This window comes from Thermobia domestica, chromosome 12, assembly GCF_964235325.1.
Source record: "Thermobia domestica chromosome 12, izTheDome1.hap1.1, whole genome shotgun sequence".
NCBI lineage: Eukaryota > Metazoa > Arthropoda > Insecta > Zygentoma > Lepismatidae > Thermobia > Thermobia domestica.
Window position 1 is genome coordinate 93,168,132 of NC_137465.1, and position 25,455 is coordinate 93,193,586.

Here is a 25,455-nt window from a genome sequence, read left to right on the forward strand (position 1 = left end):
GTTAAACAAACTAATATATGTTGCCAGTAAAATAGATTAGAACGATCCAGCCCCTGATGTGGTAACCACAGTGTTTCGTCACAGACTGGCTCCTGGATACGTGCCTGGTTGGAGTGAAAATTGCAACACTTTCCGAAATTTTCTGCCATTATTTTTTCATCTGGGGCTTAAGAGAAAGCAGAGCTTTGCAAAACCAATAGTTTAAGTCAATTTTCTTAACGCAGAAGGAAAAGGGTTCACCAAGCAAAACAATATAATATTTGACAAATAGGGGAAGAAAGCAGAAGCCAAGAGGAGAGAAGAACATTTTTTCTTGCATATCACTTGCAGATTTTTTCTGCACATTTTTTTTCTGACTTTCTTTAAAATACAACCCCCAACCCCGTTCTATGTATCAGCGTTGTCAGGGATAAACAATATCGTGACATGTCACTTTGTAGGGTTTCAGTGTAATTAATTATTTTAGTAGATATTGGTGCACCCCACCAAAGAAAATCGTGGATCCGACCATGACCATGGCTATCCAAAATATCCTACCAAAATTGAAGTAGTTCAAATTTTCGATTATTTCCTGCATCTGAGAAACATGTTCTATCTTTGATCTTATTACAGTACTTATAAATGTATATTTTAAGTTTCATTATTGAATTCTCATACTTTGGACATCTTAGCTTTACATTGTGAAATGGTACTCACTTGTTTATATTAAAATTTGATTTTTAAATGTTTATTAGTATTTGCACTTCTTAAACCAAATTTTGATGTGTGATTTCTATGCGTGTTTATGTTTCAGCTTACTTCCTAAATGAGCTATTTCATGACAAGGTCTTATATTTCTTTCTGGGAATCACAGGTGGAAAGCCGACTGGCTATTATGGATCTGTATTTGATTCTATCGGCCATCTACACTTCTTCCCATTACAAAAAATAAATAAATAAATAAATAAATAATATTTTATACAATTCATCTTCAAACATAAACTTCAATTTTATCTCATGACTACTAAAACAAGTACTCCCAATTTAAGTTAATGCATATGTTGATTGCGTTGCTATTAACTGACAAAGAAAAGCGATGTACTTCTATCTCCATTTTCTAATCTTTCGTGTGGAATCATGGTTCTCAATGAGCTTCTTATAGATTGCTCAATCTTTCACCTACTCACATCCAGATTGTTTCCCTTGCTGTCGTCGTTCTTCATCCTCACTTCTCACGTTTTTTGTTTTTCATTTCTATCTTCGCAATGATTTTTTTTTTTGTAATAACTCAAGCAGTTAATATAAACAGCAGGATCTAACGTGTCGTGTCGTTTCATCCCAAGTAGCGTTTCGTCCCAATCTCACCACGATTCGTATCATTTCGTCCCAAACAGCATTAATCTCAGTAGCGTTTCGTCCCAATTACACGAACACGAATCTTAGGTTTCGGCCTGACACTTGATCGAGTAGCGTTTCGCCCAGTAGTTACACACACATTCTCTCACACATACACACGCATTGATTATGTTTACAGTGTGATAATGTTCATTTTAAGCACCACCAAGGACTGCGTGCCCTCTTTTATTAGCATCTCTCTGACAGAGGTGGGCCTGCCGTATAAGCTTCGCATTCAGCATATACGAAAGGGCCTAAGTAACCCACGGACGCCATGGACCCGTCCATTTAATTGATGGATTATTTTTAAACACAGAATTACCGCACTTGGCCTTAAGACTTAAAACCTAGTCCCAAAAATAAAATTGCAGTCAGCGCTTTGCCACTTATTAAATGATATTCAAATTTTTCTAAGTATCAATAACTTGGTCCAATATTTTCATCTATCAATCCTAACGGCTTTCCCCAAAATAAAATAGCAGTCAGCAGCGCTTTGTCACTTATTAAATGATATTCAAGTATTCTTGACTATCAATAACTTCGTCCAATATTTTCATCTATCAGTCCTAATGGCTTTCCCAAAAATAAAATAGCAGCCAGCGCTGTCATTTATTAAATGGTAACCAAATAATCCTAACTATTAATAATTTCATCCAATATTTTCTTCTATCAGACCTGTAACATGGCCATGCAACACTACGCCAAACAATTACATCACACTTCCTGTCTGTCTTCTTTGTATATCGATATTCATTAAATATCAAACTAGGTTGACCTCTCTTAGTTTCAGTAAACTCCATTGAAGAACGCTGATACAAATAATGGCCTTATTTGAAAAAATACATAGAAAAAATACAGTACCCGTTTGTAAGTAATATTTAATAAATAATAATGATTTATTTTAATTTAAGTATGTCTATCCAGATGTGTTGCCACCTAATTTAATTTCACGAACTACCGGTTGATCGACGTGTGAGTCATCACTTGTGTGTCCCTGGGACGCAACTCTACTCATTAACCTGTTCACTAATTAAAAAAATAGCTCGATACAAACTGGCACGGCTTTGCGTTGGGACAACAAGCTATTGGGACGAAACATCACTACACCGGGACGAAATGTTACGGATTTTGCCTTGCGACGAAACACTACGGAACCGGATTTAATCGGTTAAACAGCTTCATATTGAAAGAGTATAGTTTTAGTACCTCATGCCGACTCAAACAGAGATGCTGTATGATTAAAGTAGATGCAATTACTGTTGCGCTACATATTGAAATGTGCTGGTAAGTGTATAAATACGTAATTCATTAATAAATTGAACTAGAGTTTTAATTATCTGCCATTATTTGTGAGAGGAAAAATACAGAAAATGATTTTACTTTCTGTAGTTTATTGTTCAAAGTCGTATTTAGATTATAGTGTTATTTTTCCATGACAATTTGAGTAACACGAATTATATTTCTGAACTCAGAAGCTAATATCTAGGCAAAGACGTGAATGAAGAGATCTTTTGAATTTTTGAAAGTGAAAGCATTATAAGGATGTTTATACAATGAAACAAAAATATAAAAATAGAATATTAACTAGTTTTTATAATAATATTAATAATCTCTTATTGCGGAAATCAAATAGTTTCTTTTATCTAGTATTACCGTATTATTAAACACAAATTATCAATGCTTTCCCTTAACTTAAAGGAAATAATCGTGGAACGCTAAAGTAAAATTTAAGTTTAATTAGGAAATTATGAGATAAGTTATTTTTGTTGTAACAGCAATATATTTTTTGGCGACAGTTCATCAGAAGAAAGTGAAACTTGTTATAATGAGTCAGTAAATTTTTTGGATGTTTAGTTAAACAAACCTTATTATTTTCCTAACCTCAGCATGGAACCATATTACATACAAATTTGACTAGAGGGGGAAGAACGAAAAATAATATGTTTAAGTCTGGACTGTGTGGCACGTGGTTTCTCGAAAATAGAAGGCGGAGCATAAGTTAAAAAGAGGAGGACGGATATTGCATCGCGCTTGCTCTGAATAGTTTTCGCGAGAGATTCTCTCGAAGGACGAGGGGAAAACCCGTAGGTTGGGAAAGCATGATCACAGAGTCTCTGCTTACAGGCAGATCGATGGTGCGTAGTGCATGTGTTAGCGAAGTGTCGGACAACTGCTAGTAGTCGGCTTGTGTGTCGGTGTCTACCACGTGCGAAGCAAACATCATAATGGTTCGCGTTTGAAACAACGCTTGCTCGATCTTTTCGACTATACTCACTCGTAAATATATGCTATAATTGTTCATTTTTAAAAAAAAATTGTAGTGAAAATTTGAAAGTTGTCCTCAACAAGAATATACAAAACAATACGTAAAAAGATACTGTTCATCAATACATTTTCCTTGAAAGTAATTTTTGTTTCTAGATGTATAAATATATATGAATTCCGGTTACATGAAGTTGTGAATTGTTCAAATAGAATACTTTACAAGAAGTGCATTATTTTTTCTTTCTTTATGTTGATATGTGAAAGGTCATAATTTGCCATGGATATACGTAGAAACTACTTAATATCAACTATCTGGATCTTACTTTTAGCCAGACCGGAATCAGAAGGTATGTTAAAATTTATCTTTTCTACAACTTAAGAATTTGTAACTAGGTAAATAGAAACTCAATCCATCGAAAATAATTTCGCTAATTGTGCTTGCAATGCTTAACTTGATTTGTATAATTTTAAGTATAATCATTAGAATGAGTATAACAATTCGAAACAATGAAGATCTTCCTATAGCAAATAATATATATTATTTGCTAAAGGAAGATCTTCATTGTTTCGAATTGTTATACTCATTCTAATGGTTATACTGTGTGTGTGTGTGTGTGTGTGTGTGTTATACATAGACTTCAAAACTAAAATATACCGTGGAAATTACATTATTTTATGCAATTCCTCATAAATCATACGGGAATCTGAGTATATTGTTTTCTTTCAAAAATTATTACATCATTGAAAATTTTGATGTTCTTCATGATAAACTTGAAAATAAAATTGATTGTTTCCTCTACTTTGCATTCCTGATACTGTTATCTGTCATTTGTTTCTATTCAACTTTATATCACTAGAGTTTGATTTCTCTACATAAAACAACACTGAAAAGTATTTCGTAACTTCTGTTGTACTATATTTCTTAACACAAATACAATGGAAGCTGTACATTGTTTGGTTAGTTTCTTCTTGTTTGCTCCGTTTACACGTTATCCTGTAATTTCTGAGCTTAGCATAGCATTAAATTGCTTTGATAAGTACTTTTGTATATAATATCAATAAATTATAGTCTACTCGGGTACGGTCCTAAGCAATTTGCCACTTTGTGCAATAGTATTACTTACCACTCTTCTGTCTCTAGAGGTTAGACACATTGAAAGAAACTATCGTAAGTACTTTACCCATCGCAATTTTAACAACGATAATAAAAATTAGAATTCATATAATAATAATAATAATAATAATAATAATAATAATAATAATAATAATAATAATAATAATAATAATAATAATAATAATAATAATAATAACTAGAAGAATTGTAGCTTTCACGAAATTATATGAATCACAGTATGTTGGCAGAAGTTAAGTTTGGATTACAAATACAGTATATTAGGAGTTTTTTCTTTAATAACGTAAGCCTAACTACATGTATTCGTTCGTTTGTAAGAAAGTGAAATAACGAGAAGTTAATAGGAGTTACTTCAGGTCAATCGTATCGTATTAAGTTCTTCATAACCTGCCAATTGTAAAGATAAGAAAATGGAATTACATCCACTTGTTGGCTTTTCGTTTTGTAAAATGAAGAACTATAGAAGCACAAACACTTAAATTCATTGTCCTTGTTGTTCTTTACCAAAAGGGAATTAGGTCATTCCCAGTGTTGTTGTAGAACTTATACATTTAATCTGCGCCCTTAGATATTATATAAGCTGTTGAGACTTGTACATAGCGATTAAGTTTTCTATAACTATACAATCAAGTCTAATTAGTTAAGGTACTCGCTTAATCCTGATCGGTACTACTGATACAATTAACTCAATTTTACATATGTTTGATTTATTATAATGCCTTGCATATTGAATAGATATTGATGTAAACTCACAATTTTCAAGTACTTAACAATTTTTAACAACTATATACATCTTAAACGGACAACTATTACTCAAATTTACTATATCCAAACCCATTAAAATGTTACCGATAAACATTTACACCATCGACTAACTTTTTTTTAACAACGAAGTATGTGCAGTTATTCTGTAACCATTACTACAACAATTGTTATGGAGGATCATTACCACGTTATTTTTAATTGAAACTTTTCTTGCTTTTATTCTCGTAAACTTGGAAATAGAGACAAAGTAGTCCAATTTTTGTTCTACTTCATGTTCAGTTCAGATAATGGGAAGTAATTTCAATTTAATGCCAGCCATTACAGAATGTAGATAAGTTTAAAAAAAGTGTCTTAGTTCTGAAATTTTACGCTCGCTGCTTGCAACTGTTACAACCAATGTTGTTAAAATGTTTCGAGTTTGCAGAGCTGTTTATTTTACTAGACATAACAGTAATTTTACTCAATTATAAGCAGGAACAGTAAAGTTTAGTTTAACTATCTTTGTGTCTAGAAACTCTTACAGCTACAGGGTTAAACATATGATCTCTCAGAACAAGGTAGTGTATATTACTTAATCGAAGGTGCTCAGGTATCAAGAATGAAAACTGGGTTCATATGAGTGTAGTGTTGAGGATTATTTATATTTAAAACGCATACATACCATTATCAACAATTGTCGATCCATTGCTGGATTAAGGTCGTTCCAATCCTTTCTGACAACCTTCTACCTTGGATAATTCGCTTCCAAACTATTCGGAGTACTACCTAATCTCGTCACACTACTTTGTATTAGGATGCTGTGTAAATCTCTACTTATTACTTGTGGTATCCAGTAAAAAATTTGCTTTTGCGTCCCTTGTATGGATAGTTTGTTTCCTAAGAGAGTCATATCTACACTTCAGCTATTTCTCTCTCTCTCTCTCTCTCCACACACACACACACACACACACACACACACACACATATATATATATATATATATATATATATATATATATATATATATATATATATATATATATATATATATATATATATATCACCGATTGTTGAAAAGTTAGAATAACACCACTGAATAGAGTGTAATATGTAAATAGAAGGGTCAGATTAGTAGTTTAACTAACATGATTATAAAGTCAAATTCCAACAAGATAAAATTATTTTAAGTAATATACTTTTAATATACAACATATTTCAATTTTATATAATTTATGCCATTTTTACCGCTCCATTCAAACGCATGTGTTACACATATGGTAACGTCATCCCTGGATTTACTAAATGTCAGCAATTACTCGCAGAAATATCTACGTCATACTGTTCACGTACGCTGGTTATATGCTTGCAAGTATTGAAGTCACATTGTACAAAGGTTGAGTCTATATACTACATCATATTTATTTTCAAGATTAAGATTCCACACTAACGAACATATAGATAATATTTCAATAATTAAGCTTCTAATCACATAATATACCGATGAAAAGCACTGTATTTAATAGTATGATTTTTATTTGTTTGCTTAGCTGACACTTATAGTAATAATTACATTTTTAGTTTGCGGTGTAAGGATGTTGAGATAGTTGGAGGAAACTCCAGACCTCGAGAAAAATCTGTGGAGTCGTTGTAATAACATCGAAAGACTATAGATATGCTACTACATGAGAAATAATATCCAATAATTTAATAATGACTTTGCATGAACTGATGAAACTTCTTTTGTAAATTCAATTTACTTTGAATACCTCTGCAATACTATCTCTGTAATAAACGTAACTCTTAGCAAGGCTTCAATACATTTGGTTCGCCATTTGACATTCGTTCTTTTATTCTTTCGGCAAAAGACTATATTTAACCCTTAGTATGTCTATCTTTACTCTGCAATCCTCTGCTTTTAACACTTGGGATTTTCCCAGACACTGAACTGATTTTGGTTGGATTTGAGGTTAGCGTCCTCTCCAGCAGCAAGACTATGTGAGACATAGATACAACTTAACATAGGATCCAACCAGTTTCGAACCCGGCTCTCCCGCAGAAAGGCGCATGCACTAACCACATAGCTATGAGAGAACTCGAATTCTTACTCCAATTGATATTGAAACCGATCTCCTATCATCCAATTAGTATTTGATAACATAAACTTTGAAAACAATTTTCTTTTAATGTGGTATGAGCAAGCTTCATTTGAGTTGAGTTGATTTTGAATTTAACGTCCCTTTCACCAGCGAGGCTATATAAGACGGGACATACTGATTAACGTGGTATCCGAACCACATGAGCTCCCGTCAGTAATCGAACCCGGGTCTTTCACGCCAAAGGAGCCACAAAGGAGCTCCAAGCTTCATTTGAATTAAAACAATTTTAAACTATATTATTTTCTAATTTAGTAAATGCGATTATTATTATTATTAGTTTGTTAGCAAGCATTTATCAAAAATATTACGCCAAAATAGCATCTTATTTATAGCAGGAAGAAAGTTAACTCTTACTTTCAGGAGCATTACCACCTATTCGATTATATGTAACGTAGTAATGCAGTGTTACATAAATATCAGAGTATTTACGAAAAAGAAGATGACAAATCTTTCTTATGTACAAAAATACAAAAAATAATTTGATACATTTTTAATGAATTAGGTCAGAGTAACTTTAATTTAGTAAAGTTCACAATAATAATTTTAATGTGGTTATCAGAATTGTGGAATTGGATATGCAAATGCAAAGAAAATGTAATGTATAAACTAGAAATAGAGATTATAATATTTGTGCACTAAAAATCCCTATGGAGAAGTTAGAAGTAGCATAATTTTGTTTTTATACTAATGGAGATTGCTACTGTTTATGGAAAATAACCAGTTAACATTCTAAACAGTTTATCAATAATACAGATGCAGATTATGTTTATGTAACGGGATATTAAGTTTTTCAGAGCGGTTCGAATACCGCTTTTAGAATAAAATAAACTGCAGCATAGAGGTAGAAATAATACAACAAATGATAAGAATTCTGTATGATGCAAGTGAAAGAATAATCAATGTATATGGGAGATGAGTAATTATTCTTACAATTCTTATAATTCACCAGTACAGTTTCAAGTATAATAATTGTGCCCAAATATTTCCATTTCCTCACTAGATAAGTACGGAAAAATATGTGGAATAGAATGTATTCGTTCATTCTAATGAGCATGTCTGATTCTTAAAAACATCTGTAATTCACAAATTAATGGTTTTGATTTAATTATGACATTTTCCATTTCTTTATTGCAAATGACTTTAAAAATTCCAAATCAATTACGTTTTTAGCTTTGAGCGAACATTAAAACATTTTTTATTATTTATCTTAAAATGCGAAGGTGTCAATACTAAAGTCAACTGTTTCCATCAGTGATGTTAAATAATTATTTTCAGACATGCAAAAAAATAAGCAACTTCAAAATGACTACCAAGCAAATGCTGAGTAGAACAAAAAATTAGGTCATGTTTACCAAATGAAATTAACAAAAGTTAACAAAACTCTGAACAGTTTTAAAAAGAAAGGGAAATAGGATATTCTATAAGAAATTGTGTGGTTAGATTGTAACCAAAAGCGTGTTAGAAGATGAAAGAGGAATAGGAAAAAGAATATACATCTCGTTGAAAATGTTAAAGATACGATCGTTTTTATAATTGCGGAAACACACAAAAATTGGCGCAGTACTGACGTTATTGAAGCTTCTGAATGTGTAGTAAGAGGCAAGTCACTAGCGAAGGAATACTTCTGATGAAGATATATGGTTAATAAAAATGCTACTTTGAAATCAACAATGATTTACAAACGTGTAATTATATTATTATTGGAGATATGATTTTATTATACAAATTTCTCTCACGTAGGTTAAAAGATGTAAATGATGGAAGTTGGATCGACTTAATGAAATTAGAAGTTCTTATCGTTAATGTATTCTCTTACTGACAGATTTTTTCTAAATCACAGTTATTAGAATGATTTTTTATTAAATGCGGGCCGGTCTTACTGATTCATATGATTATATCAATTAATAGATTGGGGAAAAATTAAAGAGAAATTGTGTAAGAGAATACAATTTTGAATTGGCTAAAGCCATTGCTGAAAATTCACCCTAATAAAATATATATGAAAACTATAATATAAATGAATTGGAACCATGATCATTAATCATAAAATCCAGTGAATTGCCAAGTAATAATCAATTTTAGACCATTTTTAAACAATAAGATTACAAGGAGATACAAAATATGTGCATTCTTCTTCACATTAATCAGCATAAAACTAAAAGAGTTTACTTATGACCAATCTCTAAGGAGGTTCTATGACTATAAGGTGAAAAATGTGCATTGTATATTAAGATATTTCATCAAGCAAGCCAGATTAATGTAAACAAGGATTCTTTGAGAAAGGTCAAGAATCGAAGTATATCATTTTTATTTATTGACCTACAATGATTATATCAAGTAATAGATTAGGGGAAAATTAAAGAGAAATTGTGTGAGAGAATACAATTTTGAATTGGCTAAAACCATTGCTGAAAATTTTCCCTAATAAAATATATATGAAAAATATAATATGAATGTTATGTTTATATTTGGCTCGCCTTGTTACTCAAATGTATTTTAATAAATTAATTTAGTTCATTAATATGATCACAAAAAGAATCAATCCACTATAATTAACGAATAGTTAATATCTGTAACCGATTATAACTATGTTTTGTAGAATAAAATATTGGAATTCATAAATAAGTAACATTTTAGTAATATGCGTATTTATAGTTGTACATTCAGTTTAATGTATGGGATATTAACACTCTTCTAAATATTTTTGTGCGAGTTTTCTTATAATTATTTTTCCGCAGTTTAATTTCTCATTTTAGCGTAAAGCTATATGAAACGTAAAACTACGATTAAAGATGGAATCAAAACAACACACAACTCCTCAGAGGATAAGAAATCGGAATCCTCGATTCTTTGGGAACAAAAGACCTTTACAAATTGAAGGAAATGGAAAACTATGAGAATCCTTATTTTAATAACTAGTGAGTTAAATACAGAAAGACAATGATAATTCATGTGAGCTGAATTAAGGAAAGAGTTCAAGTTAGAAGGAAGAAAATGCTGAATATGCTGTTGATGCAAACTTGAACTATTTCCACACTGCAGCTCACGTGAGTACAGTCTCCGTAGTCAGCTGACGTTTTTATAATGAGGATTCCAATGGTTCTCTCCATCATCTTTAAATGTTTAATTAGTTAAATTTTCAACAATATATGCAGTTTTCATCTGCTGACTTTCCATCTATTAAAGGAATTGTTTGTTACACTCGCTCATTTTTACCAGTACTATCTGTGTTATTCTTAGGAGTATGTATGCTACTGTTTGGTTCATGTGTTTCCCCATTAGGAAACAAACAACATACAATCTGCTACTTAACAGTTTATTCTTGTATATGTATAATACAGGATTAAAAAAATAAAGAAATAAATAATGTATTCCAGGAAGTAGACACTATTTATTATTGGTGAATTGCGACATAAATTTTAGACATAAAAATTTGTTGCTGCTGATTTTTTTTTTGAAAAGAAGTCATGCCAACAAACCCGTACATACGTTATTTTCGTTATTTAATGTAATCTATTGAACGACATGTTTCTTATTTTTGTACAACATTACGGTTAAAGAAAGCATATCTTTAAGCGTTAACCACAATTTTGGATCATATCTCATTAAAAGTATTATTATATCTCATTTCTTGTTAATTGGTAGATAGTTATAGTACAGTTCAACTTTTAGATATCCGAAAAAAATGTTTTTTCCGATATCATCCAAACTAATATTGATTATCTATCTATCTATCTATCTATCTATCTATCTATCTATCTATCTATCTATATATATATATATATATATATATATATATATATATATATATATATATATATATATATATATATATATCATTTTTTTACATCTCTAAAATTTAATGTCGCAATTTACGAATAACAAATAGTGTATACTTGCTGGAACAGATTGTGTACAATTGGAAGATTATCCATAGTGAATATTTTGTCGATAGGAACCGTGACAGAAAAATCAAGCAGCCCTGTGACATATTCATGTACATGTTACAAAAACTCATCTCATTATGATAAACCCTCAAAATAACCTACAGCACTGTCCACACCACGTTGTTATCGATGTTACAAAAACTTGTCTGACTATGATAAGTTGCAAAATAATCTTCCGAATTGTCCACAGCACGCTGTCATCGATGTGGAAGACATCAAATACCATCAAAAGCATTATACTCTACACCATACCTGAAGCGGTTAATATGTTGGAGCTTAGTATTTTCAATGTGCAGGCGAGTACCACGTAGTAATTTTTTCACATTCTGGAGGAGGTCAAAATCACACTTTAATAAACACAGTAAATACCAGTAGCGGATCCAGAAATTATTTTAGCAGGGTCTGGAACAAAATAATATAGAAAAACAGTGGAACTCATTTTTGTTGCTCAAATTTGATAGTAATAGTTAAAAATAGGTTAAAATAGTGGCGTTACCTGATAGTCTACCTCATCTATTTAAAGGTTTATTTTATTAATATGTTACGTTGTTCAATGTATCTCATTGTTATATTCTTTCTGTATTGTTAATGAGCTAAGATAAAAAAATCTTCGGGATATACATGACATATTTTGTAACAAAGAATACATATTACAAACTTCACGCTAAAACAGAACTTTAAAAATACAAAATTTATATATCTATGCTTCATACAGAAATTGCAGTCTTCTGGAATGTTTCTGGGCGAAGAGATCCATTTACTTCAGATACATCAATTGGAATATCTTTGTGAATATTCATTAGGGCTAAGTCTGTCTTGACCCATCGTTGTTCTCAGATAGGATTTTACCAATTTTAAAGTAGAAAAACTTTCTGCAGAACATGTTACTGATAATACAGATAGAAGATGTAGCAGTTGTTTTATGTTTGGAAAAAAATTCATAAGATGGATCTTGAAAAGCATCCACGGCATTCTTAGGCACATTTGATTTCGTATTGCAATGTTTCCGACACAAAATCACTTTCACTTTTGAGTTCAATTTAACTTCCACATAGAGTTTCAAGGTAAATTTGTGAGATTTTACAACTCATTCTTCATTCAACTGTGCCGTAAACTGGAATCAAACTAAACAAAGGGATCGCTTTTGAGTTTGTTAAAGCAAATCTTGAGGTCAGTTCACTTATGGGGTGATCCGAAAAAGGAATGTGCACATTTATCTTGAAATATTCATGTGGGGTATGTGCTTCTACATTTGAGTGATGAGTTTGGCTCTTTACAGTCCTGGGAAATGTGATATCGACATCATGGAAAATAGCAACCTCTTCGATCTTATTAAAGATCTTCCTGTAATGATCACTGCTAACACGATACTGATTGAGTAACTGTATTAGATTGTCAACCATGGTATAACATTGATAAAGCTTCACGGTAGGATTTTGAAGTTGACGAGACAAAGTGATAGCCAATCCAAGAATTGTACTCACGATATGGAGAGTAATGATAAAGTCAAACCTTAAAACAGCAAAACGGAGAGCAGCAGATTTTAGTGATGGAACATCTTCATCAACAGACTTCATGGGAGTTTCCGATATTAGGATATGGGCATTCTTAGTACAGAACGAAAGTCTGCAGAATCACCCGGTGTACTTCGATACAGTGCAAAACTTCTTCAGTTAGCATCACCAAACAAAAGTTCTCCACTGTTACTCTGTGGGCGTGTGTTTACTACTTAGTTCGCGATTTGGCTGTTAAGGCCATAGGCACTCGTAATTGAAAAGACCAGCAGTATATATCTAAAGCCAAACAGAAGAGGAAGATCATCCATTTACATAATTCCGATGAAAACTTATTTATCACTTCAGCAAAATGCTCAGCATGTTTAGTGTGAGTGGCCTCAAATCCCTCTTGCTCTGATATTTGGGGGGGCTTCGGCCCCAAAGCCACCCTTTAAATCCGCTACTGGTAAATACTATGAATGTTCCAGTTCATCCCATCCCGATCGGCGCAGTAGATCTTGTACGCAAGCTGCCTTATGTGGCTTTGCATTATCGTACAATATAGTTGCATTATGCAGTAGATCTGGACGATTCTTTTTCAAGGCACGTCGTAGATTCTGCTGAAAGTCTTTGTAATATGCTGGTGTAACTGTGGTGCCATGAGAAACGAAGTACCAAGCAAGTACTCCGCTTCTGTCATATGCCACTAGGCGAGGGATTTTTGCCGAAACTTGCACCTACGTGGTGATCCTGGCTGACTCCACCACCGTGATTTCAAGTAAGGTTCATATTCCCGGGGCCATAATTTACTAATGGCGATGATCTTGGAAAGAAATTGGTTGCCTTCATTCTTAAGGCGCTGTAGGTGATCGGAACAAAGTGCATATCATGTCCCCTTTTGAACCCCTTTCAATGAAACTTTACATAGGTTCAGATCTTGTGTCAAAATTTTATGAATGGTGTGCTTCTTAATCCCAGTTTTCGACTTTAATTCATGCAGCGTCCATCTTTTCTCGTTCTTCAACAAATGTTCCAACACACTACGTTACATACCGTCCGCATACTCACAGGCCATCCTGACTGTTCTATATCACTGGCCTAACTGAAAGGTTGTTACCAATTTTGCGTCAGTTCTATATGGCGGACATATAGATCATTATTCCCTAATTCTCCTAGAAATTCTTGGTGACACTCACTTGCATTTCTTTCTCAAAGAATGGCAACTATGATGTACGATCGCTGTTCCACTCTGGTCGCTTCCATTTTCCGCCATGACTCACTCACAATTATTTTCCCAGTGCCCTATGTTCATCTAATATAACACACGGAACTATCTGTTCGACAGCAGATAAAGTATTAGTGTTAAGTTCCCATCTGCAGCCTCAATTTTCCGTCGTCATTTGCATATCGTTAAAATTTACTACGTTGTCATGCATTTTGAGGGCTTATCATAACAAGATGAGTTTTTGTAACATGTACATTAATACATGTATATGTCACAAGTTTGCTTGGGTTTTCTTTCATGATTCCTACCAGCAAATTACCATTATGGATGATATTTCAGTTGCATATAAAATGTTTAATACATGTTTAGATTGTCGAAATATTACTAGGTTGCAATGACTTACTCCCGAACGCACGTATATCAAAACAATAACTATACAATAGCAAGAACTGGGGTAATTCTAGAAACTAAAACGATACGCATGTTGCATTTAATGAAAATCAGTTCGTTCTTTAAAATCTTCTTAAAATTAAGTTCCCAATTTATTAAATTGTGAAGACTTAGAATAAATTGTACGACACATAAGTGAGAAATTCGTACAAGTTCTCAAATTGATCCCTAAAGGGGTTTGTTTCTCCTCCACCAACAGATAATAAGAAATCACAGCTTCAGTACATTTCTAATGAGTAAGGAGTGAGAAAGTACTTATTTACTTTTGCTCTGACGTTGAAAAACTGAATAAAGCAATGTCTTTCCGACAAAAAGAGATATATAATCTTGATCAATACAATAGGCGCAATTGTCAGAACACGGAATTCCTCAGTCACAACGAAAATTCAGAAATATTGGCCTTAGATTTGTTCTGTTCGAAGCTGAAGGTGTCGGTAAAAGAGGAACATTTTGATAGATGTCATACGATTGGGAACTGCTGCTGAAGTAGTGCAAGAGGGACGTAAGCTATTCTTCTAACCTTACCCACTACAGACACAGCACCAGAAATTGAGACAGAACGGCGATTTAAAAGCAAGCTAATTCTGATTCTCGACTCACTAATAGTAAGAAGACAAAAAGCTCATTTGGGCTGCTAGAGAAGTTTATGGAATACGGAACTGTTTTACAAATAGGGGGTGTATCTTTATAACGGTAAACACCTAAAGAAAGATAATAAACAAAGGGAATTGGACGAATTACTATCAATGACAAAGGTAAACAGAGTAAATCAGCTACAAAACGTTGAGTTTAAAGCACTTATGAGAAAAATAGTTCTTTTTTCTCTAATTTATTGTGACTAACCAAAGTTTGCGTTTGTACGTACAGTGAGTGTTAGGTTAGGTTAGGTTAGGGTAGAGTAGGGTAATATTATATCATGAGTGTGCTTATTTTGTTTGTGTAGTAGGTCATTATTTAGAAACATTTGTCAAATTTTCAGAATCTAATTTTGAATTCAAGTGAAAAGAAATTGTGTACTGAAAAGTTCATATATCACATGATTTTTAAAGTAACTGCTAAAAGGCTCTGGTAATTTACCTCATGCCCTTGACTGTAATGCTATAAATAACAATAGTACTATGATTCAGAAAGTATCTGAAATTCGCACTTAGAAATATACAATTATGCGTGCTAATGTACGTTAACTCTTCAGATTCCTTATGAGTGCAGCACGATGTTTGTGTTTCTTCTAATTGAATCGTAATTGGATGAATCTGTTAGTACGACACTAATTTATGTCCCAGCGTATTATGTCGTCAAGATATAATTAAAGGCGGGGAATTATTAGTGTACTGTCTTACAAATTTGAACCTAATAATTATATCATCAAGTTCAAGAGACAATTTAGGTAAACACTAAATATCATATCTTAATTTTATTATAAAACGATATTCTTACATCGATTTAGTGCATCCGTTGGAACTTTTGACCATTGTGTTACATATGTCATACTTAATCTTCAAATGCATGACATGGGTTTGAGAAGCCCAACCTGTTAAAGAAAATGCATTATTTCTTTTATAGTTTGCATTTGCACGCTAAAAGTCTTCGGCATCTTTCAAAATATGTCGAGGACTACGCTCACAGAAGCACTTTCTTACAGAAGCATTTTTTAAATAGCTGTTGTAGGTTAAACTCAAATATTAGGTTACAACTTATCTGATACTATCGTCAAGTGGTTTTAATTTTACTTATCGTGTAGACAGCAACAAGTGTATCTAAAAACATCGTACTCTTCTATATCTGAGTACCTTAGTGTCAACAAGGGAGTGCCTCGGAGATCTATTTTAGGTCTATTTGTTATTTTCCTTGTATGCTGCTGACATCATAACTGCTATTGAATACTCTTTTACCCATTGTCACACAGACGACATACAGCTATTTATTACTTCATCGCAAATGGACTAGGGAGGTTTCTCAATTCAGGTCTTAAAAGGGGATAAGCTCCTTTCTATGCAATGTAATAAAGTAATTACTGTATTATGCCACCTTTACGAAGTAACGTAAACCTCGCCTGTAAAACTATACCTAAGGTGCACATCTTGTATCTTTCTTTAATATTTACAATCTTTCCCGGCTTACAAATTTAAGTTAGACAATCAATTCATAATCATGCATTCGGTTTGTTTTTAATCTAGAAAAGAAAGAACACATTCTACCCACGCTCAACACCAATAATATTTTAACAATATGAAAACAAAACTACCTGTGTTATTGGTGTTTAATTCATGAAAGCATGGAAATGAATTTTTTTCAATATTTGCATTTTAAGCTCACACATGGATCTGATATATATTCTTGTGTGATTCATAACAAAAAAAAAAAAAAAAAAAAAAAGAGAGAGAGAGAGAGAGAGAGATACGATGACACGGCCTGAAACAAGCAGGGGGATGTTTCTCTATATCAGCCCCAAGGATATCTATATCGATGCATTTTTTAACAGAATTAAAGACCAGCAATGCCTTTTAATGCCTTTTAAAACATTAAAAGTCTTTGGTCAATGACGAGCGATTATTGTTTAGGAAAACGGTATGTATGATTTGATATGACTATACAGCAATTGTTTTTCTTGTTTTTTTATTTGGTTTTCTTTCTTCTTTTACTTTTACTTTTATCTTACTATATACTGAATTTTGTATTTCACTTGCTTGAAACCTATCGTAGATTAGATTTAGTATAATTATTTTTGGAAAAATGAATATACCTTTGTCCCTTTCTTACTACTCTCTTAACTTTAAGATGATAATTTAATCTCATCATTACTTCAAACTTATAATTTTTGTTAATCCTTTTTCTTTTACTTTTTCCTTGGTAGCAAGCCTTGACTAAATCTCACTCTCTTAAATAAAATGATTTGAATTTGAATTTGAAGCTGCTTCCTTTCGGTTGTATATTGCATTTTGTTTCAATAGAATATTCACTCAAATTCATCTCCAACATAACTAAATTAGCATAATCTCCAATAAACAATTATATTCTCCTGTGTGTTTATATTTGAACTATACTTCTAACAATACATTTTTATGCAGCATTTTACATACTAACCAGCGGCGTAACAATAGTCTTTGGCGCACATAGGCAAAATCCCTAGTGGCGCCCCCCTCACCCATCGAATAGGTCCCATGCATGACCATCTATAACTTATGCGTACGCGCAGAAACGGTCATTACCCGAAAATTATCAGTGTGAGGGTACTAACCGTTTTTCTTTTTATATCGTTGTGGATTGTGGTATGTATTTTAAAAATAAACTGGACAGAGTGTCCTGTTCATTAAAAATATACTCATTTAAAATTCGGACTTTTTTGCAGTGGTAGTGTAATTAAATAGACCCATGTATCAACCAGCACTACCAAATGATTTCAAATGAATATATATATATATATATATATATATATATATATATATATATATATATATATATATATATATATATATATGTGTGTGTGTGTGTGTGTGTGTGTGTATGTGTGTATGTGATACGATTTGACATAATTATAAAATTTTGTGAAACTGCTTATAAGCATTTTTTTCTATGTTCAGTTTTTTTTTAATCGACAAATTGTATACAAGATCAGAAGTGTTCTTTTCACTTTTGCTTATGCATTTTTTTTCTTTTTATCAGATCAGAGATGTCCAATTCATGAGCACAATTTTCACGGTCAAAGTGTCTTCTTGTTCCCCACCTGACCTATTCCTAGCTTATCTTTAATATTTTATTACAGTGATACTAGAAAATACGTTCGAAAATTTGTTTTGCAGTTTCCTTTGGGAACCCTGAGGTTTACGCCCTTGACCACTTGCCCGGTTTGCCCGACCCTTGGTGTTTGTGTTTGGTTTTGTGTAGCCGCGGTACGTGGCAATTGTACTGTCTCCTAATCATGACAACACTTTTTAACTTGTTTTAATCCAGATCTTATAGGTCATAGAATTTGTCATTATTGTTGAAGCCTGTTGCGCAGGGTAATTTTATTTAAAGTTAGTAAGCTCAGTACATGTAATATAGGACTGATATCGTATTAATACAGGAAGATTAATTTCTTAATCATACAGTGCTATAACCTAGACGAGTTTACAGTAATGCCAATAATTTGATACGAAAATGTAATAAACTCAGAGTGAACAGGTATTTGTATTCTTGCCATGTTCAAAAAGGAAAACAGCGAAAACTTGAGGCTCTATTTATAAAATTTGCTTCTTTTTTATTAAAAATCTGGGGCGCCAAAACTCCCTGCGCCCGTAGGTAATGACTACCCTGCCTACCCCGTTGCTACGCCACTGATACTAAGGCAATTAGTTATAATGTGCAGCAACTCCTTACAATAATTCTGACTGACTGAAATAATGTTTATTTTTTTAAATTTAATTCTTTCCTTGTGCATTTGGTATTCAATTGAAAGTGTGTTTGTTTTTATTTTTTAACTACTACAGAGCATTACAATGTAAGAAGAATGAATTAATATACTGAGCCGTAGAGAAAAGAGACTTAGAGGATTGTATTGTATGGAAATAACAAATCATATCATTGTTATTATTACTCCCTAAGGTTGTTGCTATTTTTCTCAGTCCTTTCTATCTCGAATTACTCACAGTCCTGTTTCTCGCAATCTTACCAACTAGAAATTTCCGCCGACTGACGTTACATAGCTCTTTAAAATAACCTACTTGTACTATTTATTTTTAGATGTCTCGATTTTCTTCGTATTTATTTTGGTGACATATTGGTTCTAAAGAAACACTCCCCAGGCACTACTTTGTATTTTCAATTTTTGGAAACATACTTCCATAAAATCTTCTTCTGGAAAACTATTAGCCTGTGTTTGTTTCTTTGAATACTATGGATTCTGAAGTAGAATCCATCTTCAATATGATGCAGTGTAAGAACAAAATTTTGGAAATTCGTTTAGTGTAATTATAACATATAGCTAATACATCATTATGTTTAAGAAGTCTGTATGATTTTCTGTGCATTTAAGATTGTATTTGACAGGTAAGGGGTTTGGAGGAGCCATTATTGATTCTATTAGAGACAATGAAGGACGAATTATATGTAAGGGTATATTAGGGCTAGTAGTAATGGCAATTTTAGGAGGTGCGAGATTAAGCTGATTAATTTTTGCTAGTGTTAATTGTGTTGTACTACCTTTATAGTACACCTCTTCAAAATAGGTGCTTTATTGTCAGTGCGGTAGGCCTGTGAGTTGGCATTTTGCTAGCTAGTTATTTTATTGGTCAGTCTTTAGTATGTATAAAGTTTTGTTTTAGTTCTACAATAATAGGAAGTACGTGGTTTTTGCCTTATCTTTCAACAAATTATATTATTAAGTTATTTACGTGTAGGAGGGGTATATTATAATAATATCGATCGGGGTTGAAGTGAATATGTTGGGGCTCAAGGTACATATGACAGTTTTAAGGGTGGTTCAAAATTAATTCAACAATCACAAGACAATTTATTTAAAATGTATTTTATGTGCATTTTATTAACACACATGTAGAATAAAATGCACACCATTTTCCTGAATTGACGTATAAGTTTTAATTATGTTTAAATCTTATAGTAGTTAGCACATTTATGAACAATGGAAATGGGTAGATTGCAATAACTTGAATACCCAAATGCAGCATACGTGGAAACGAACAAGAATAAAGAATGGCAAGTTACTTCTAGAAGTAAGAGAAGTAAGAGGAGAGAATGCGTACGTAAGAAGAATGCTGAAATTGAAGAAAGTACAAGAAAGAAAACTAGAAGAGATTTACGTGTAAACAAATCTAAACTTAGTATAAACAAATATAAATTCAGCTACATTGAATGTGGTTCAGAACGGAAACTGAAAATATAATCTCTTAAACATTTTATCTGTGTTGATGAGTTAGATTTACATTTCGATAACCTGTTAAATATGTATGTGGAGAGGGTAGAAAACGGTAGTGATGTATACACGTAAAACCATTGCTGAAGGATTTCGCACTTCCAGCTACTGAAAAGTTAAGAAATTGCAAATGACTGAGATGTAATTTTATCTCAACCAAATCTATAGGAATCACCTTAATCATAAAATCACAGACTAACGTGTTTAAAATACAAGAAGAAGGAAATTGGAGAGGAACGGAAATAAATGGTAGTTAATAATAGTATCTATTCCATTATTATGGATAAATCAGACTGCAATAAATCTTGAAGAATAGCACTATTATCAACAGCCTAAAATATTTTATTCAACATTTACTATTATCATTAACTTCGATGTATGCAGGATACTGGAGATTTTAAGTGTGATTTTGAACGTAAGTGGTCAACGGAGGTTTAAATATTCTATATGAGGCAGATACAACAGTAAATATAAGGATGCAATCGTACGGTTTACCAGCTAATCGTAGATTAAGAAAGCTTTTAATTCTGATGAAAAGCAGAAGGCATTTTCTCTTGAGGTATTCCCAATATTATTGTAGTTAGTGAAAGCGCATATTAGCAAATCAGTACAAATAGGAACTAAGTTGATTCTTTCTGAATTTATAGCACTCAGAAGCAAGAGAACACCTTTTGCCTGTTATTTCCTTGCAGGACTAAATACTCCTTTAAAATAATCCATCAGTCTCGACATTTCTTACCTGACATTACCGGCAGATCACTTGCACGAAACAGTCGAGGTTTTGTGCATTTCGATTATCAGATCTTGAATCAATTGTAATATCTTTGTACTTATTCCTTTCTTCTTTCATTCTTCCCTGTATTGTCCTTCAACATAGACTTTCTTCCAAGATAAGGATATGATCAGTTTCCTTCCCCTTCCTACTTACGTCTAGTATCGTCCTTTCCTACTTTCCTTTTCTCAACACTTCTTCATTGATTTTCTGTTCAATACAGCTATTCTTTCCGAAATGAAATGAAATGAAATTTTTGAGTTTTACGTCCCACGCATATGCCGGTTAGGCTTAAGGAGACGGTGATGATGAGAGATGAATGAAATGGTGGAATGAAGAAAGTGCGAGGAAGCGGGAGAACCCCGAGAAAATCCACGCACACGGTGTTTGTCCACCACCAAGTTCACTTGGCGGGAGCAGGGTTTGAACCCGGGATCCCAAACACCAGAGGTGAACGCTCTACCACTGAGCCACCGCGGCCCCAACTATTCTTTCCATTCTTCTCTACAACTATATTTCGAAAGCCTCTTATAGTTTCTCGTTACTTTTGCGTAGAGTAAGGAAGATAGATCGAATATGTTACCGACAATGTGTAAGAAAATCAGTATCGAAGTAAATGTAGATAACACGATGTACCTAATTATACGGATATAGCGAGTTGTCTCAGAGGAGAGAGTCAAACCGTTCTTCTGAAAAAAAAAAATTGAAGTAAGTAAAGTCCGGTAAGTCGGAAAACGTATGTAAATAGACAACTGAATAAACAAAGAAATAAGAGAGAAAATAATATAACTCATATTCTTACTTCTTAATGAGAAATAGCTATCTGCACAGAGTGATGAGGCTAGATTATTCACAATCAAAACACCATAAAAAATAAAGTTAGTTAATTAATTAAATTAGATGATTATTTAAACTCAAATTATGTCGAGTGAGATATTGTTACGATGCAATGTGAATCATATAATGTACAAACAAGGCAATGTTTGTTACAAATCATATATTTTCGTTATTCAAAAGTCGAAGAGTCATAGAGTAAATACCAGTTAGACTTTATCTGCTTTGATTTGATTTCAGCTTAACGTGTCGCTCACCAGCGAGTCTATAAGAGACGCAGACCTACAGCTTAACACGGAATCCGAACAAGAGCTACGTCCGGGATTCAAACCAGGGTAGACATTTTTCGTTTTGATGTAGACCTCTATCACTGGAGTTGAAGAAGGAAGGAAGTTCTATGTAATTTTCATTATGCATAGTTAATGACACATCAAATTCAGATTAACTTTTTCTTCTTTGTAAGTTTAGTGCCCTCTCTTTCTTCATTCTGAAACGGCGGAGGTAATCCCATAATGAGTGTTGTTTATCAAGTTACCTTGATCCGAGCTTGTAAGTACAATTCATCCGAAGGCGGATTATCTAATTCCCAGGATAAAAATCAACCTTACTCAGCACTTAATATCAATATTCACATAAAAGAGAGATGTGGCAAAGATAGTCCTGTGTACCTCGCTGACTTTCCTCTATATCGACAAATAAACATTACGTCAAGAATCAGCTAGAAAATGGAGAGCTGCGCTCGGTCGCATTGGACTTTCGACTGCCGGTACGTTACCAACACAGGAACAGCCCAACAACGAAGAAAACAAGGAAGAAATTGTGTAAAATACATCAATAATAGGGGGTAATTCTATTTGCTGCATTGGCAAAGGTGGGTACAAAAACAAAAATTTTACAGGATAAATGGGTTGTTGATAGTGAAAGATAATAAATGTGTGAGTAATATGTGAAATATAGGAATACAGCGTGTGCAATGGAGAAACAACAACGAAAGAATATAATATAGTGCACAGCTTTTTGAAAGACATGGCCGATCTATACGAACGATGAAGGTAAGTAGAACGTAACCTAACCTAAGAAAATGTAACCTAACCTAACCTAACCAAAAATAGGCTAGAATTATGAAAAAGTTTGAATGCTTAGGGAAAAAATCTGGCGTCCCGTAATTAGAATTTATCCGGAATGGGAACGCAATATATTAAGTAAGATGGCAATAAAATCAAACGCAGGATTAGAGTGTCAAGTTTATTATCCTTGCTGCCTATAGCGCACAAACAGTTGTCGGTCCATCATATGAATTACAGTCTATACACTATTGCAAGCCGGTACAATTGTAATAGAGTACAATATCTACACGCATATCACTTTTACCCATATTAACATTCAAGTTACCTAAGTAGCACTCCTGTATTGAATATGAATCATCTCCATTGTATGTACACGAACAAAAGTGAATTCACACTTCCATTTTTCATATCCTGCAACATTAGACAACCAACAATGCTGTTAAGGTTGGTTGGTTGAGAACAACACAAGGCGTTCTACAAGTACAATAATTTGTTTGAAATATGCTAGTGTACCAAACAGCAAAAAAAAAGAAAAGAAAAGAAAAAGGAAAAAAGAAAAATATCGATGCCTCTCCAACGAATAAAAAGTCAGGTAGAACACGCCTCTTACTATCTACATAGCAATTTATATCACGAGAAAGTTACAAAGAAATCTTATCTAACCTTAGACATATCAAGGAAAAATCAATGTTGGTCAAACATTAATTTTATTTTTACAGGTTACAGTGTTTTCTAAAATCTCTGAATGTTTTATATTATTCGTTTCAACCTTATATTCACTTTTCTTACTTATAAATTTTAATATCTCTAGTAAAACTTTATAAAACATATCAGGTCGAGATGATTTGACTCCCATCTTTGTTTTCCGAGAATACTTCTTATCAACAAAACCATCGTAGCTTTTATTTTTAAAAATGTATTATTATTATTATTATTATTCATAGACACATTAAATCTAACAAGAATATTTTCTGAAGTTATATTACGTGTTTCCTGTGTGTTCGGGAAATGAAACAAAAAAAGCAAGAAAAGAAAGACAATCTATGAAAGTAAAAGCAAGATATGCAGAGTATGTCAGTTCAATATGCGGAAACCATTGCATCAGTAGAAAACATATCATATGTTTCAAATATGACATATGGTCATATTTTGTGTGCGCATAACATGAGTTTCTGTAATTTAATCCCCAATTAATGATAAAAGCATGTTTTTATTAAAAGCATATATGATATCAAAAGAATACGAGTTATTTCTTGTAATACGCCGTAATATATTATTCACCATCCCTTACTCTAAGTAATCGAGAACTGTAATTTCGTAAGGAAGAATAAACAAAAATGAACTAAAAAATAATCAAATAGGAATATCGATGAATGTTTCGGACTATATTTCAATTGGATATATCTCACTCTCTGTTTCTCTTGGTTAACATGTGAATGATTCTTGCATCTAATTTCTAGTTGGAAAACTTTGAGTGAAGAGAAATCATCATACACCTTGCAAGAAGAAATTAAATTTATAAGTGTTAAATTGGCTTGCAGTGGATTTTAACACACGAAACAACGATTTCTAACCTATTCCTATAACACCTTTCTTTTTTAAAAAACTTCCTGACATGATTAACTTTAACCACTTTTCAGGACTACTAGACTCGACAGGGACACGAACACAAAAACATCGAATTCAGTTAAAATAACACCCTTGCTCTTCAGAGGGACTCGAAATCCCAATGGGCTTCACTTCATGATCATCAGCCTAAAGCCTCAGATCGCTCGGCTACACCAACCGGCAACACCTCGGCTATTCTTTCAGTACTGTCGTATTCTCCTTGACAGTAGTGTCATGAAATGATGGTCGGAGGGAGAAAGAACGGAAAGAAAAGTTTGATTTCTTTTTTTAAAAAAAGGGGAATAAACAGAGAAACTTCTGTTTCCGAATGAAGGGTTCAGTAGTCAAGTCTTCGTTAGGATAACCCTTTTAAAGAAACTTTGAGTGTGACACAATATATCTTTTCTATCATAGAATCCTGTGTGTCTTGGTAGGTATTCAATTAATTACGCTGAAATCTAAAAGGAGCGTCCT

At 32.9% G+C, this 25,455-nt stretch overlaps 1 protein-coding gene across 1 annotated transcript in view; it reads left to right on the forward strand.

Annotated features, from left to right (window-relative positions):
- Nucleotides 1–3,450: 3,450 nt before the first annotated feature.
- Nucleotides 3,451–25,455, forward strand: part of LOC145665751 (uncharacterized) — a 232,211-nt gene continuing 210,206 nt past the window's right edge. Inside the window, exon 1 of the mRNA XM_081732883.1 lies at nucleotides 3,451–3,986. Coding sequence (XP_081589009.1) covers nucleotides 3,917–3,986 — 70 coding nt within the window. The 5' untranslated portion in view covers nucleotides 3,451–3,916. The remainder of the gene's footprint in view (nucleotides 3,987–25,455) is intronic.